Here is a 17476-nt window from a genome sequence, read left to right as displayed (position 1 = left end):
GATATTCAAACAATAAAGTCCATGGCTAAAGAAAAAAAAAAAAAGTTTCTGTAATTGTATTTTATGTCTTTGGCTGCTGCACCAGGTCCTAGTTGCTGCTGGCTGGATCTTTAGTTGTGGCGTTCAGACTCTTAGTTGCAACATGTGGGATCCAGTTCTCTGACCAGGGATCAAACCCAACCCCCTTGCATTGTGAACCTGAGATCTTAGCCCCTGGCCACCAGAGAAGTCCTCCCAAAATATAAGTTTACCTTTATAGACTATAAATTTTACAGATTTATGTAAATACTTTGAGGATAGCTCAGACTTTATGTAAATACTTTGAGAAAAGATCAGTTTTTTTCAAAGCTGTTGTACCTGGATATGTTGAAAAGGTATTTAATGCATTAACCATTGTCATGTGATTTGAGTAGTTTATTATTTAAGATCCTTTCAACTGTAACTGAAAACCAAACAAGAAAACTGACTTTTACAATAGCTACTTTATCTCTCATAATAAGATTTTTGGAGCATTTCTTTGGGTTATTTCATTGAGTTATAGGGTTACACAGTTCAATACCTGAGCAGCAGCGTCAAGGACCCAAGTTCCTTTTCTCTTCCTGCCCTCCCTCTCTCAGTATGTTTGTGTCCTCCTCTCACACGGCTGTGTTGTAGTCTGATTTAGGCAAGAACAGTAAAGACATCTAGGGAATGGAAATGGAATATTTCCGTCTTGTATTCCTTTTTACAAGTGAGAAAAACTTCCTGGAAGCCCATGTTCGAGGCTTACATGGTTAATTGGCAAAGTGATACGACTATATGAGTGGCTTAAATCAGTCATTATTTACTTCCTGAGGCTGGACAAATGAAGGACTTGTCAAGTGGGGGGAAAGTGAACAAAATCAGGGTTCTTTTATCAAAGCAGGAGAATGGCTGTTGAGAACTGAGTGTCTGTTGAAGTAGATTACACTGAGACTCTGAAGGAGAGGATCTGTGGACTAGACAAAGGAATCATAGAAAACATTTTGGTAAAAAGTGTACGTTCTCTGATTTGAGTCAGTTCTAATGAAGTGGATGAACCTAGAGCCTCTTACAGAATGAAGTCAGAAAGAGAAAAACAAATGTCGTATATTAACGCATATCTGTGGAATCTAGAAAGATGGTACTGATGAAGCTATTCGCAGAGCAGCAGTGGAGATGCAGACATAGAGAACAGACCATGGACACGGGTTGGGGGGAGGCAGGAGAGGGTGAGATGGATGGAGAGAGTAGCATGGAAGCATATACGTAACATGCAAATAGATAGCCAGTGGAAATTTGCTGTATGACTCCAGGAACTCAGACTGGGGCTCTGTAATAATCTAGAGCGGGGTGGGAGTTAGGAGGGAAATTCAAGAGGAAGGGGACATATGTATACCTATAGTTAATTTATGTTGATGTATGACAGAAATCAATATTGTAAAGCAATCATCAATCAAAAAATTTTTAAAGTGTACATTCCCAACTTATGAAGATGTTGCATTCCAGAATTTACCATATTTTCATGGGCTAGTTATTAAATTTATTATTTACTGCAATCTGTTCTCTTCATGATGCTAAGAAATGCTCTTGTGAAAGTCATCAGTGAGCTCCTGATTATTAATCAGCTGGCCTTTTAAAATCAGTTTAAATGCCACTTGATTTCATGTTGGTCTTTACCATTATTAGCCATTTTCTTCTTGAAAGTCTTATCTCGCTGTTCCCACTTTACTATTCTACTTGTTAAAAATGTGTTAAATACTTCAGACTAACAAAAAGAATTATATGTCACCCACACTTAGCTCATTACCGTATTTCTTTTAAGGAGAAAAGAAAAGTGCTACAGAGACAGTTGAAACTCTGCCGCTGCTGCTAAGTCGCTTCAGTCGTGTCCGACCCTGTGCGACCCCAGAGATGGCAGCCCACCAGGCTCCCCCGTCCCTGGGATTCTCCAGGCAAGGACACTGGAGTGGGTTGCCATTTCCCTCTGCCCATTGAAACTTGTGAAAGCACTCCCGACTCTTAAATGCTGCTTCCTAATTTCCTTGCCCGCCTATCCTTTATCTGTAGATGTCCTGCAGCACTGTATTAATTTTTCACACCCCTCCAAATCTGTACCTTTGGTGAGTTTTATTATCTCCAAATGGTGTGATAACACTGTGAAAATATTTTCATTTACTTTTTCTCTGGTTTCTGCCTCATTGTGAGTTTTAGATTTTATTATCAGTCCCCCACTCGATTTTGCAACATCATTCCCGGCAGGCCCCTAAAACTAACTTCTAAAACTGAACGTGTTGGTCCAGAAAAACCTGTTTCTCTTTTCTCTACCTCCGTTATGGTGTTGCTTTCCGTTCAGTTCAAACTAGAAACTTTGGAGTCATCCAGCCCTTTAGCACACAATTAGTCACTACTTTTAAAGTGTCCGATAAATTGTAGGGAGTGCATGCTGCTGCTGCTGCTGCTAAGTCGCTTCAATCGTGTCCAACTCTGTGCAACTCCATACGGCAGCCCATTAGGCTTCCCGTCCCTGGGGTTCTCCAGGCAGGAACACTGGAGTGGTTTGCCATTTCCTTCTCCAATGCGTGAAAGTGAAGTCGCTCAGTCGTGTCCGACTCTTCATGACCCCATGGACTGCAGCCTACCAGGCTCCTCCACCCATGGGATTTTTCCAGGCAAGAGTACTGGAGTGGGGTGCCATTAAATGACTCCTTTTTCTTCACATCCACCCATAACCAGCCACTCATCTAAACTTGATTATTGTATTTAGTGTTTACCTCTCGTCTCCCCCTCACCTTTGGCCCCACAGTATTCCTGCTTTTGTACTTCGTCACATGGATCTTTGCAGTTTTATGACTTGACTAACTGCCGTCATTATTTCTTTCCAGGCTATAACTCGTACTTCCACCATAGTTATTCTCAAACACATATTTTCTGCTCTTCAGCTTTTTAAGGATCTCAACTTTCCAGTGCTCCCTGGATAAATCTAAAAGTTACTTCTTAGCAAATAACTCTCTGTGTATGTAAATTCTCCTCTAACTAGCTGCCTGTCCCACCATTCTCAAAAACACCCCCTTATATTTCTGCCACGGTTTTCTGTTCCCTGATACACCTTGCTTTTCCAAACATTGGAGCCATTCTTCACTCTTCATTCCTTCTAGAATATTCTTTCCTAAATCTCCAGCCCTTCAAAACCTAGCTCGGTGCCACCATCTGCAGAATTTTCTTTCCCAAGCTCTCAAAGCAGAGCTGATAACTTCAGTGGTATTCCTGACATGTTCGTATATACCTCTGCTCTGGCATTTTTTGTTTTCACTCTTGCAGTTTTCACATTGTGCATACATACATGTGTGCTAATTCGCTTCAGTCGTGTCCAACTCTTTGCAACCCTATGGACTATAGCCTGCCAGGCTCCTCTGTCCATGGGCTTCTCCAGGCAAGAATACTGGAGTGGATTGCCATACCTTCCTCCAGGGTTTTCACATTGTACAATACTATGATTTTTCTTACACTTACTTGCGACCTTTTTAAAGAAAAAGAACCATTTCTTGCCATCTTTGGCTCCCTTTAGAGTGTCTAATAAATATATGTTATTAATAAATAATATATCTGTAAGCTAGTAGCTTGGAACCTGAAAGAGGCTTTCACTTATAAGTATTTTAAATCATGTTATGTTTCTAAGAGAATCCATTAAAATCTTAAATACATTTTACACCTGAAGATTACTTAAAAATAGAAGTCACATTCCACATTTATAATTATGTTTCCAAAAGAGGTAGGCAGCAGTGATGGCTCCTGTGTATTTGTGACTAGTTGGACCAAAGATTCTGGATTAAGAAAAAGAAACTGGAGGACAGGTTAAGAGAAGTAATGGAAAACTGGAAGGGTGAGGGGGAAAAAGATAGAACTTACGGAGGAAGAGTTAAGTTAGGTGTGATGTCTTATGGGAAGAAAAGACCTTAACAGGAATCCTGAGTGAAGAAAAAGGTGAAAATGAGGAACTAAGAAAGCTGGAAATGGAAATGAGGGTGGGTGAGGGGTACAGTAACTTTTATGAAATGATATATTTCAATTGGTTTGTTATCCAATTTAAAGTAAGTTAGCACCCATTCTGGCTTTCATAATTTTTTTTCCATCATACAACTGTTTTTTCAAAGTCTGTGTCATTATTAAAATATTTTCTTAATATTTAGACTTCAGATATTGGTAATATTGAAAATCCTCTGTACAGATTTTAAAATATTTTTTGCAACTTAATGTATTTTGTGGGTATATATTTGTCACGTGAGTGTATGTTCCTCGGTTCTTTGTCTCGTCACAACAAAGATCGGGAGTGACGGACATGAAAGCCCTCGGTGTGTCACAGCTCTTGGGTCTTGGACAAACCGTGCTACAGCTCTTAGGCAAATCAGTGTTACAGCTCTATTTTATTTAGAAGATAGCAGGAGAGTGAGTGAGTGAGAGAGAGAGAGAGAGGGAGAAAAGAGCGCACGCACGCAGGAGAGACAGTTCAAGAGAAAGCGCTTTGGCTCCTCCTTTTATGTTTTTTCCTCCACCTGGGCCTGCCCTATGCAAATTGGGCTTAGCCAGGAGTGCTGTTTGTTCTGCCTGAAGTCTTCACTCTGGTCCTCAGACCTTCCTTGTCTTTTAGCCACCACCATTTTGGACTCCTTTTCCCTATTCTACCTACCTAACATATTGATGATTAAAATTCATGCCTTAGCCTTGAGTATTGAGTCAAAATTTGCCAATCTGATAAGCAAAAAGGATACCTTTAGAGATTTGCATTTATTTGAAGACTGGGGTGATTGGACATGTCTTCATACGCTAATTGGCCTTTCATGTTTCATTTGTGAATTGTCTCCTGATAGGCATTCAGATTTTTCTAAGGGGCTATGTATATTTTCTCATGTGTAAGAGTTGTCTATATTGTGTGAATGTGTGAAAGTCGCTCAGTCGTGTCCGATTCTTTGCAACCCCTGGACTGTTATATATGTAGTCCATGGAATTCTTCAGGCCAGAATACTGGAGTGGGTAGCCGTTTCCTTCTCCAGGAGATTTTCCCAACCCAGGGATCAAACCCAGGTCTCGCACATTGCAGGCGGATTCTTTACCAGCTGAGCCACATGGGAAGCCCTTGTCTATATTAAGAACCTCAACTAATTTTTATATGGTACATTCCTGTGTTGAGAGAGCAAGTAAGAGCATGAGCAAGTACAGAGACATTTTCCCTACTTCTCATGTCTTTAGTTTCACTTAAAAGTTTCTATGCCCATACCGGCCCCCCACCCCCAAGTTAATCATATTCGTCTTTTCCTTCAGGGTTTCTAGAATCTTTCACATGCTTCAAAGGCTTTTCTTTTCCAACTACCGCGTTATGAACCAACCTACCTTATATTCCTTCTAACACTTTCAGAAGCAACTGCTTTTCATACATTTAGCTTGTCATTCTCTCATAGTGTTTTCAGTAGATACTTAAGCTTCCAGTCCCAGTCATGTTCCTGTACTGTGCTTTACTGTCACGTCTTCTGAATATACCGGTTTTAAGATAGTGATCTAAAGACATTCCAACTCTGAGATCTGAGACTGTTTCTCTTTTATGCATAAGATAAGTGAGGAAATGATAGGAGATAAAGTGGGAAAGATAGACTGGAATCAGATTTGGCAAGCTTTGAGGGTGTGTCCATCACTAGGGAGAAGATATAGCACTGCGTTGTCCAGTGGAGTAGCCACTAGCCACATACAGCTGTTGAGCACTTGAGATGTGCTTGGTCCAAATTGAGGTGTACTGTGAGTTTAAAATACACATCAGATTTCTACGATTTAGTACAAAAGAAGAGTATAAAAATCTCATTAACATTTTTCATACTGATGACATATTGAAATATATATTACTAAAATTAATTTGACCTGTTTTTATTTTTTAAATGTGTTTACTGGAAAATCTAAAATTATAGATACGAAAAAATAAATAAAGTTATAGATACAGCTCAGATTCTGTTTCTGTTACACAGCGCTAGTATAGATAGAAGGAAAACTGCCAGAATTCGCTAGTACCTGCTGTGTCTCAGAGATAGTCTAGAAGTTGTGGTAAATAAACTTACTTCTCATGGAAAACCTTATGAAGTAGGTGATATTGTTCTCCTTTTTCAAGGAACTGAGGTTGCAGCGAAGTTAAGCAACGTACCTGAAATGACTCCACTAGAAAGTAGGAAGCCAGGATTCAACCTTCGGCTTCTGACTTCAGAGCCCACGGTTTTCCCAGGACACTGTGGCATGTTGTCGTTGAGCCATTAACGGTGATTGAGCTGGAGAATGACATGATTAGAATGATATGTTAGAAGAACTACAATAAAAATAAATGAGGAGAGACTATTTTTAGCTGCCTAGGATTTTTTGGTTTATTTGTTATTGTTACTTTTTTGCAGGAGAGAAATGCCTGGTTTAAAGGCAACTGTTAAAGTACACCTCTTTTGAAGTATCCTTTATGTTAACTGCTTCTCACACTTTGCCTTAATACCTTTGTAGGCTTGATAATGGGCTGCATTAAAAGTAAAGAGAACAAAAGTCCATCCATTAAATATAGACCAGAAAACACGCCAGAGCCAGTCAGCACAGGAGTAGGCCATTATGGAGGAGAACACGCTGTGGTGGCACCAACATCCTCCACGAAGAGCACATCTGCCAATTTCAGCAGCCTCTCCATGACGCCATTCGGAGGGTCCTCGGCGGTGACACCTTTTGGAGGAGCATCTTCCTCTTTTTCAGTGGTGCCAAGTTCATATCCTGCTGGTTTAACAGGTGAGCTTTAGATGGACAGTCTATTTGAGAATGTGACCCTGGGCAATAGATACATCAAGTTGGTCTTCTGTAAGAGAAATGAGTTACGAGGGGCTAGGGATGGGGTGTTTAAGTTTATGTGAAAATTAAAAATCTCCAACATACAAAGTAAACTCTACATGGATATTATTCTCAGAAATTTGGCAATAATCTGATGGTGATTATGTACTGGTTTATACCATTAATTGGGCTTCCCTGGTGGCTCAGATGGTAATGAATCTACCTGCAATGTGGGAGACCCAGGTTCAATCCTTTGGTCAGGAAGATCCCTTGGAGAAGGGAATGGCAGCCCACTCCAGTGTTCTTGCCTGGAGAATTCCATGGACAGAGGAGCCGGATGGGCTACAGTCCATGGGAGCCCAAGGAGTTGGACACCACTGAGTGACTCAAACACACACACAAACCATAGTATGAAGTTTGGGTCCTATTCAAAGTCAGAAGGAAGCTATTGAAGAGATCAGTACAGGATTTGCACAATTGAATTCCACATAACTCTGAATTCCCCACACTCCCTCTGGCTAGCTGTGTGGAGAATGGATATAGGGAAAGCAGATAGAGAGTGAGTTGGGCTACTACACTCCCAGTGAGAAATAACAGAAATAACATCCTTGAATTAGGATGGAAGCACTGAAATGGACAAGGAAGTGGATAAGGTACTTAAGGGGTAGAACTGGCAATGCTGTTAATGGGATTGGCTTTGAGTACCTGATTGGCTGGTAGTGTTTGCTGAAATAGTGAAGACTTCAGCAATACAGGTTGGAGGAGAAAAATCAACACCTTTATTTTGTACCTAATAAATTGTAAATGCTTGATAGACATTGAAATGCCAAATGGGTAGTTAATGCATGGCTGGGCCTCAGGAGCAAAGCCAGATAAATGAGATTCTGTTCTTCCCCTTGCAGATAATAATTTGATTATTTAAATTGCTAATCTCTTAAGCATCCACCTACAGTGATTTATATGACATGATTATTTTTTTAATTTATAATCCTTATCAGGCATACCATTTACTTTCTAAGAAAAACATGCTGTTTTTTAATCTCTGTTAAATATAATAAATAATATTAATTAAAAACCTAGTTATTACTGTTAATCATTAGTCTTTTTAAATTAATTTTTATTGGAGTATAGTTGATTTACAAGGTTGTGTTAGTTTCTGCTGTACAGCAAAGTGAATCAGTTATATATACTCTTTTTACTTTCTATTCCCACATAGTAGAGTTCCTTGTGCTACACAGTAAGTATTAAGGATGGAAATGTTCACCTGTTGTTTTTAAGAATTTGAGGTGATCCATGCCAGTAGTTTATAATACTTGTTAATGCTTTTTCTGCCAAAAAAAACTGATTTGAACTTGGGCTTCCCTGATGGCTCAGCAGTAAATATCTGCCTGCAATGCAGGAACCTCAAGTTCAATCCCTGGGTAGGGAAGATCCCCTTGAGAAGGAAATGGCAACCCACTCCAGTATTCTTCCCTGGGAAACCCCTGGACAGAGGAACCTGGTGGGCAGCTACAGTCTATGGGGTTGCAAGAGTCAACTTAGTGACTGAATCATCGATCACCACATCACTTCTCAAGCTAGAGATGTTGCAAATATGAATCATGATTAAAAAGGTTTCTCTGGCTCTGTAGAATTTTAGAATCTGTACAGTATAGTAGTCTCATGGAAGACCTTAAGACATCATCTTATTAACTTGAAAACTTCAGTGGCCCAAATCTCTAACTTTTAAAAATTGATTCTGGACACTAGGCAGAGAACTATGCTTAAGCTTTCTTTATCATCATTGGCAATGTTTTTACTGATAAATTTCTATGTTGTTAATTTGTCTGTATAATTTACCTTGGTCTTTCTTTCCCCCAATAGGTGGTGTTACTATATTTGTGGCCTTATATGATTATGAAGCTAGAACTACAGAAGACCTTTCATTTAAGAAAGGTGAAAGATTTCAAATAATTAACAACACGTAAGTGTTACAAGTTTTTTACAAGGGAGAAATACCAGTGGCAGCCTACTTTACACCAAAACCACTGACCTAGTTGATTCAGAGACGAGAGTGGTGGGGCATGGGTCTCTGCCCACTGGGTTGGATGATACATTGGTTCTTTTAGACACGTGGCAGAAGACTACTGCTCAAGCCAAAAGTTACAACTTCTACAAATTGTATTGCTGTGGTTCTGCTATAAACAGTTTTAAGAATGAGGATTGAGGGAATATATGAAAGTAAGTACATTACTTAAAAAAAAAAAAAACCCTTTATAAAGAGATTTCTATGATCCCTTTTCTCTAAGTACCAGGTGGTGTAAAGATCTTATCTCTTTCTCAAAAAAACAAGAAAAAGGCTGAGGAGCCCCTGCAGTCCCAAACTGTCTCTTCCTTATGTGACTCTCAGACTTTTGGTCATTTAGTTATCCACCTTAGAAAATTCAATGCTTGTTATGAAAAACAGATCCCATAATTTCATTAGCAGGCACAGCAGCCACTTTGCAACTTCTCAAAATAGATATTTATGGTCTCTCTGCATCCAGGCATGTTTTCTTCCCTCCTTATTCCCACTTGCTACCAGTTATTGTTCGAGAACATGAAATACAATCCTGTCTTTCTTCTTTAAAGTCCTTCAGTAACTGCTCACTGCTGTGAAGATGAAACAGCAATAAGAGCGGGCATCGTTCGTCAAGCCTCTCCCCCTTCCCCACTCCACTGCCCTCCCAGACTCAGTTACTTGTGGCTCTGGATACACCAGGGTTCTCCCCTTCTCTGTGCCTTTACGCATGTGATTTCTTCTTTCTGAAATGTGACTTCTTGTCTCCATTTTTCTTCCTTTATCTAGCCAACCCTATCTGTCGTTCAAAGTGTATTTTCCTGTGTGCTTTCTCAAGGATACCTTCCTTGATTTTCTTTCTACCTTCCCTGCCTGGCCCAGTCCCCACCTCCTGCTGGATTGGGTGTCTCTCTTAAATGTTCACGTAGTAGCCTGTGCCAAGCTCAGTTACAGCTGCCACCACAGTTTTGAATTGTAGTTTATCACTTGCCTATCATTCTTTTGGCTCTTCCCTGGTGGCTCATACGGTAAAAGCCTCTGCCTACAATGCGGGAGACCCGGGTTCGATCCCTGGGTCGGGAAGATCCCCTGGAGAAGGCAATGGCACCCCACTCCAGTACTCTTGCCTGGAAAATCCCATGGACGGAGAAGCCTGATAGGCTATAGTCCATGGGGTTGCAAAGAGTCAGACATGACTGAGTGACTTCACTTCACTGTCATTCTTTTACATCAGTGGTTCTCAGCCAGAGGCCGAATCACCCAGGGCCCATTTGGTAATGTCTGGAAGCATTTTTGGTTGTTACAGCCAGGGTGCTGCAATTGTCATCTGGTAGACAGAGGCCAGGGCTGTTAGTCAACATCAGACAGTGCACAGGCCAGTCCCACACAGCAAAGAGTTAGCCAGCCCAGAGTGTCAGTCATGCTGAGGTTGACAGATCCTGCCCTCCACAGAGTTACCTGAAGTTAAGGACTTTTCCCCTGTTTCTGGTACACCCTATTGTAAGGTCTGTCACTTACAAAGATAGTGAAAGTCTGAATGAATCGTTGAACGGTTATCAGGGTCAGAGTTTTCAGTTTGTGTGTCTGAATGTACTTAATATATACCAGGAAGCTACAAGGCAAGTGCTTGAGTTTGTAAACATTTGAAAATCCAAAGGATTTTCCATTTCATTTTTTGGAGAGCAAATTCACCTCAGGCATTTATAAAATTGCAGTGTAGACAGTGTTCTCAGTACCTTTCCTCTGGTGAAGCCAAACATGCATTTAATCTTTAGCAGCAGAATCCATGTGTCTTCCTCATTGTAGATTGATAATATACACTCCTTTCCTTTAATTCGGGGAAAGTTCAAGGCTTACATGTTAAAAATTACATGTACATCTCATGTTCTGAATTAATTTTAGTCTTATTTGGATATTCATGGATAACATTCTTATAAATATGTACTGTTCCAGGAGTTAAATTTTTTATTATCGCTCATTGCTAAATATTTTGGCTATAAGAGTTCTAGGGCATCTGAACTCCCCCCCCCCAATATGACTAAAAAGGAACATTACTTTTTTGTACTGTTAAAAAGAAGATCATTTAGCAATTAAAAAAAAAAACCTCATAAATGCTGAAAAAATTATGCTTAGTAAACGAAGCCAGTCAAAAAGACCCACATATTGTGTGGTTCCATTTACATGAAATGTCCCCACAATGGGCATGTCCATAGAAACAGAAAGCACATTAGTGGTTGGAAATGATGGGGAAGGGTCGGGATGGGGTGTGGCTCTTAATGGGTACACAGTTTCTTTTGGTGGGCAGTGAAAATGTTCTGAAATTGATAGTGGTGATGGTTGCAAAACTCAAAAAATCTTAGGGGAATCTTATGGTATACAAATTATATCTCAGTAAAGCTTTTAAAGGAGAAAACATTTACTCGAAACTGAGTAATCTGAAAGATTTACTTGCCAAATTGTTTTATTCAGTATAGTTTATTGTCTTAGGTTGAAAGAGTTATGTAAAAAAAAGAGATTTTGTAAGTAAAATTAAGGTGGGTTTTGGTTTTTTAAGGGGGTTTGTTTTTCAGGGTTTTTGTTTTGTTTTTTGATTCAGAGCAAAAATACGCATTTGTGATTTTGCTTAGCCTTATTTCCTTAATTCATGTAACCTATTTTTTAAATACTATTCTTTGAGTTTAATTCTTGATCAAACGAATGCATAAATTAAAACTGGAAGTACCTCTCTTGTCCATTTCAGATATAAGACGGCACTGCGGCAGACTGTGTCCTGGGCTGCGGTCCGCTTTGTGGTCACTGTTGTTCTGTGTGTTGCAGGGAAGGAGACTGGTGGGAGGCGAGATCAATCGCTACAGGAAAGAACGGCTACATCCCAAGCAATTACGTAGCCCCGGCGGATTCCATTCAGGCTGAAGAGTACGGCTCCACTTCATATTTTATTAATTATTTTGATTTTTAAAATGTCTAATGCACATTTTGCTTAGCCACAATTTTACACACACACAATTACATGCCAGTCTTAATACAGCTAATGTTTCGTATTAATAGATGTTACTTGAGAATTAATAATTAATGCCATAGTGTTTGCTTACAGTAGGATCATAAATGAAGCTGCATTTATAATACTGCATTATGCCTAGTCCCTATTCTTTTTTTTTTTCCCCCACTTTAAAAACATCGCATTAGCCCTTTGTATATTCCACAGACTCTTTCACTTCAGAAACTTGTCCTCAGTTGGTGTTACTGTGTCATAGTGTTCACTCCTGGACTTAGGTGCTTCCTCCACGGTGGTGTGGGAGAGTCTTTGTCTCTTAGGAGGTGCACACTGGGGTGTTCAGGGGCAGTGGTTCAGCATGTTTGCGACTGTCATTCAGTTCAGAAGAAAACACACACAGCCACACACACACACACGTCACAGGGAAAGAGAATATGACAAAGCAGTGTTAACAGGAAACCTCGGTGGAGGGTCAGTGGGAGTTCTACAACCATTCTTACAACTTTTAAAACGTTAAAGTTCACCTTCAGTGACATTACAAGCATATTTGGAAATATTGTGGATTTGGTTCTAGACAACCACAATAAAGTAAATTTTACAGTAAAGTGAGTTGGTTTCCCAGTGCATATAAAAGTTATAGTTACACTATACTGTAGTCTGTTAAGTGTGCAATAGCTTGTGTCTAAAGAAAACAGTACATACCTTCTTTAAAAATACTTACTGCTGAAATATGCTCACCATCATCTAAGCTTTCAGCAAACCATAATCCCTTTGCTCATGGAGGGTCCTGCTTCCATGTCGATGGCTCTGACGGTCTGGGTGGTAGTTGCGGAAGGTTGGGGTGGCTGTGGCAGTTTCTTAAAAGAACAGTGAAATTTGCTGCATTGATCGACTGTTCCTTCACTCAGAGAAAGGAACACTTCGAGATCATTGTAAGCCTGATTTCAGTATTGCGTGTCTCAGAGAGTCGGGGGCATGCAGAGAGGAGATGGAGAGTTGATAGAGCAGTCAGATCACACACAACATTTGTCAATTAAATTCGCTGTCTTAAGTGGAAAAAAATGTTTGGAATATTGCAAGACAGCAAAATGTGACACAGTGACACAAAGTTAGCACATGCTTTTGGAAAAATGACTTTGATAGATCTGCTCAAAGCAGGGTTGCCACAAACTTTCAGTTTTTAAAAAGACAGCATCTGCAAAGTGCAGTAGAGCAAAACACAGTTGAGACATGCCTGTACCTTTATGTCAAAGCAGGTTTGCCTGGGATCCATAAATACTTCATATCACAGCAGTTAACACAGCACCCTGCACATAGTAGGTGCTCGATCGATGTTTGTTTGCTTATATTTGTGATGTATAATGTGTCCATAACTCTCTGTTATGCTTTGGCACTTGTTACTTTCGATTTTGTCCTTTTGACTTCTCCACTATTCTATTTTTTCCTTTTATCTTCTCCACTATTCTGTGGCTTCTCTACAGCAAAATTGCATTTTTGTTCACAAAATCAAACCCACACTAGGATCCCTAATAATTTAGGTATGATTCACTTGCATCTTACTGAGTACAAGCTGGAATCAAGATTGCCAGGGGAAATATCAATAACCTCATATATGCAGATGACATCACCCTTACGGCAGAAAGTGAAGAACTAAAGAGCCTCTTGATGAAAGCAGAAGAGGAGAGTGAAAAAGTTGGCTTAAAGCTCAACATTCGGAAAACTAAGATTGTGGCATCCGGTCCCATCACTTCACAGCAAATAGATGGGGAAACAGTGGCAGACTTTATTTTCTTGGGCAGCAAAATCACTGTAGATGGTGATTGCAGCCATGAAATTAAAAGATGCTTTCCCCCTTTAAGAAAAGCTATGACCAACCTAGACAGCATATTAAAAAGCAGAGACATTACTTTGCCGACAAAGGTTCATTTAGTCAAAGCTATGGTTTTTTCAGTAGTCGTGTATGGATGTGAGAGTAGGATCGTAAAGAAGGCTGAGTGCCAAAGGATTGATGCTTTTGAACTGTGATGTTGAAGAAGACTCCTGAGAGTCCGTTGGACAGCAAGGAGATCCAACCAGTCCATCCTAGAGGATATCAACCCTGAATATTCATTGGAAGGACTGATGTTGAAGCTCCAATACTTTGGCCACCTGATGTGAAGAGCCAACTCATTAGACAAGGCCCTGATACTGGGAAAGATTGAAGTCAGGAGGAGGAGACGACAGAGGATGAGGTGGTTGGATGGCATCACAGACTCAATGGACATGAATTTGAGCAAGCTCTGGGAGGTAGTGAAGGACAGGGCAGCCTGGCGTGCTGCAGTCCATGGGGTCGTAAAGAGCTGGACACGACTGAGCGATTGAACAACAAAACAGAATGCAAATGATCACTGCTGCTAGAGAACCACTTTTACTCTTTCTGTATGTGTGCTAGTTGTTCAGTCGTGTCCGACTTTTTGCAACACCTAGCCCACCAGGCTTCTCTGTTCATGGGATTCTGGAGGAAAGAATACTGGAGTGGGTTGCCATTCCCTTCTTCACGGGGTTTTTCCAACCTGGGGATTGAATCTGGGGGATCATATCAAATCTCCAGGGATCAAATCTAGGTCTCCTGCATTAGCAGTCAGAGTCTCTCCCATCTAAGACACCAGGAAAGCCCTTTCCCTCTTCCTGTTGTAATGTGAATGTTTCCATCTGTCATTGTCTAAAAGGCAGTCTCACTCTTGCCTTTCCTGCTGTATTTACTGTTCCTCTGACTGCCACGTGGAGTTTAAGAAACCTGTTGAATAGTTAGTATATGAAAAAACTATGACAGAATATATTCAGACAGTAATACTTGTAATATTCTTATTAAAGAAAGACCTTCCATTTTGTTCTGCTATATTTTAAAGCTGTGTTTTATTCTTTGTCATCCTCCCTACCCCACTCCATTCTTACTAATATCTGTGCTTAATTTTTCTGATGCTTACACTCTTCTCACTCAGAACACTATTCTTTCTTTCCCCCAGATGGTATTTTGGCAAAATGGGGAGAAAAGATGCGGAAAGATTACTTCTGAATCCTGGGAATCAGCGAGGTATTTTCTTAGTAAGAGAGAGTGAAACTACTAAAGGTATGAATATTGTTAATCCAAGTATAAAATTTTCCTCAGGCAGTATTTTAAGGAAGACACAGTAAGAGTGTCCATTTCCCCTCTAGGTGCTTACTCCCTCTCTATTCGGGACTGGGATGAGGTGAGGGGTGACAATGTGAAGCACTACAAAATTAGGAAACTTGACAATGGTGGATACTACATCACAACCAGAGCACAGTTTGACACTCTGCAGAAACTGGTAAAACACTACACAGGTATGTGCATTTCACAGGTGAAAGTTACTTCCTTGTGTTTAATTTCATGAGGACAGATCCATGTCTTCATGCCTCTGAAGGTTTAGTGTGCTGCTTCTCACACAGAATGTGCCCAGTGTATTTTAGTTTTAAAATGAAGAACAGAAATACTTACCACCTGAGTTGGGCTCCGGTATGATGTGCCAAATAGATGTGACAATGAAAAAGCAAAATTTTATTTTGGGATATTTACTAAGTAGGTAAAACTAAACATATTAGTAAAAAGCTGTTATCATGTGTCCTGTTGGGTTGCCTTCCTCAGCATAAGCTGGACTACGTAAGACTTGGTGAAGTGTGACTCTAATGAAATGTGATCTGAAGGTGCATTTTGTTTTCATGGAAAATTAAGCTGTAGCAAGTATAGACATTTATCAGTCCTTCACCGATCTTTGAACAGTAGTCAGTATTAGAGTCTTCCGTCTCAAAATGTTTAATCTCCAATTTGATACATAAATGCATCCGCAAGTCTTTAAATGATTAATACTAGGGGAGGGGATGGAGAAGGCAATGGTGACAGGTTTCCCTGACAGTTTCTTCTTCAGTGACAGCTAGCTGCAAATTGAGTCTTATCAAGTCAATCATCAGTCTTGACATTGACTCAGCACATTACCAAGCAGTAGCATCAGTTGTAATTGCACTTGTTAGAATGTGGATGTGTGTGGTTACTTGTTAAGAGTGGAACAGAATGTGTGTAAACAGGATTCGCAAGTCAAACCATTGTAAATTTGGAGTTTCCTGTTTTTGTGTCTCCCTTTATTTGAAAATCAGTCCTTTAAAGAAGTTTTTCCTTGATTTTATTGTGCTTCTTAACACTTGTGGATTCTAGAAATAGCTGTTAATGGTAACATTCTCTTTGGGGAAGAAATAAAGTACAGTGATCACAAGCAGAACTTTGGAGGCAGTCTGATCTAGGGTTTAAAACCCATCTCCATCACATATTTACTGGGTGGCCTTGAGAAAGTTGCTTAAGTTTTCTAAGATTCCTTTATATGAATTTGTGAAGTGCTGAATTGGCACGATAGTTGGGACATAAGTATTCAATAAATAATAACTTTAAAATGTATTTAATGAAATGTTTCACTACTTGTATGTTTTCTTTTATGCAATTTCATTTTTGTGTTTGTGCCTTTGTAATAAAACTGATAGAACATCATGTTTTTATTTCCTGTGATTTAAACTTTTAAAAACACTGGTACAAGTATGTATACCTCAGTTTTTGTAAATTATTCATTTACAGTATAGTTTATTCATTTATCTAGAACATGCCGATGGTTTATGCCATAAGTTAACAACTGTGTGTCCAACTGTGAAACCCCAGACTCAAGGTCTAGCAAAAGATGCTTGGGAAATCCCGCGAGAATCTTTGCGACTAGAGGTTAAACTAGGACAAGGATGTTTTGGTGAAGTTTGGATGGGTAAGGAGCCTGAACTTTTGTTTTCTTTCATTGTTTGGCCATAGATTAAAAGGCCATCATTTATGATATGTTGAAATATGTAAGCTTACTGCTGCTCATTGAAGTTTGTTGTAAATCTCTTAAAATATAGGTTAAAATAGTGAAATGTGGGTTGTTTCTGTAGGAACGTGGAATGGAACCACAAAAGTAGCGATCAAAACACTGAAGCCAGGTACAATGATGCCAGAAGCTTTTCTTCAAGAGGCTCAGATAATGAAAAAACTAAGACATGATAAACTTGTTCCACTATATGCTGTTGTTTCTGAAGAGCCAATTTACATTGTCACTGAGTTTATGTCAAAAGGTATGTGTACGTGAGTATCTCTGGGATATTCGTGTTAATAAATTTTGTCATTTCTATCTTTATGCATACAGATTTTTATTGTGTTTTCTAATTGGAGATTTTTATGTAGACATATGAAAAGAGAAAATCTGATATGTTAACAGAATACTTAGTAATTAGTCCCAGTTATTCTGAAGGATAGTACAGAGTTGAAAAAGAAAATAAGGCACTGAATTTATTTTGAAAGTAAAGTCCTTCATTCCATTTGACCAGAGGCAGTAGAATAGGAAAAAAAAGTATTTGCACTAGTTGATTTAAAACAACGCAGTCAGAACGGTATTTGTGTCTTCAGTGCTAAATGAAGAAATCAGGTAAAGTTAAGAAAATTAGTTTTATCGAGTTTTAATATACTCTGAGGACTCCTAGAAACTTCTTTTTTCCAATGCTGTCAGCTGAAGGGTGTCTTTCTCCAAACCCCAGACCCCAAG

At 39.5% G+C, this 17476-nt stretch overlaps 1 protein-coding gene across 3 annotated transcripts in view; it reads left to right on the top strand.

Moving 5' to 3' along the window:
* The window catches only part of YES1 (YES proto-oncogene 1, Src family tyrosine kinase), a 64590-nt gene that overhangs the window by 35592 nt on the left and 11522 nt on the right, over positions 1-17476 (top strand). For all 3 annotated transcript variants that reach the window (XM_027525586.1, XM_027525587.1, XM_027525588.1), the window contains exons 2-8: positions 6523-6795; positions 8698-8797; positions 11690-11788; positions 14873-14976; positions 15063-15212; positions 16511-16666; positions 16830-17009. In XM_027525586.1, the coding sequence (XP_027381387.1) occupies positions 6531-6795; positions 8698-8797; positions 11690-11788; positions 14873-14976; positions 15063-15212; positions 16511-16666; positions 16830-17009 (1054 nt within the window). In that variant the 5' untranslated portion in view covers positions 6523-6530. The remainder of the gene's footprint in view (positions 1-6522; positions 6796-8697; positions 8798-11689; positions 11789-14872; positions 14977-15062; positions 15213-16510; positions 16667-16829; positions 17010-17476) is intronic.

The sequence above is a fragment of the Bos indicus x Bos taurus genome, chromosome 24, assembly GCF_003369695.1.
Source record: "Bos indicus x Bos taurus breed Angus x Brahman F1 hybrid chromosome 24, Bos_hybrid_MaternalHap_v2.0, whole genome shotgun sequence".
NCBI lineage: Eukaryota > Metazoa > Chordata > Mammalia > Artiodactyla > Bovidae > Bos > Bos indicus x Bos taurus.
This window is presented reverse-complemented; position numbering and strand designations above follow the sequence as displayed.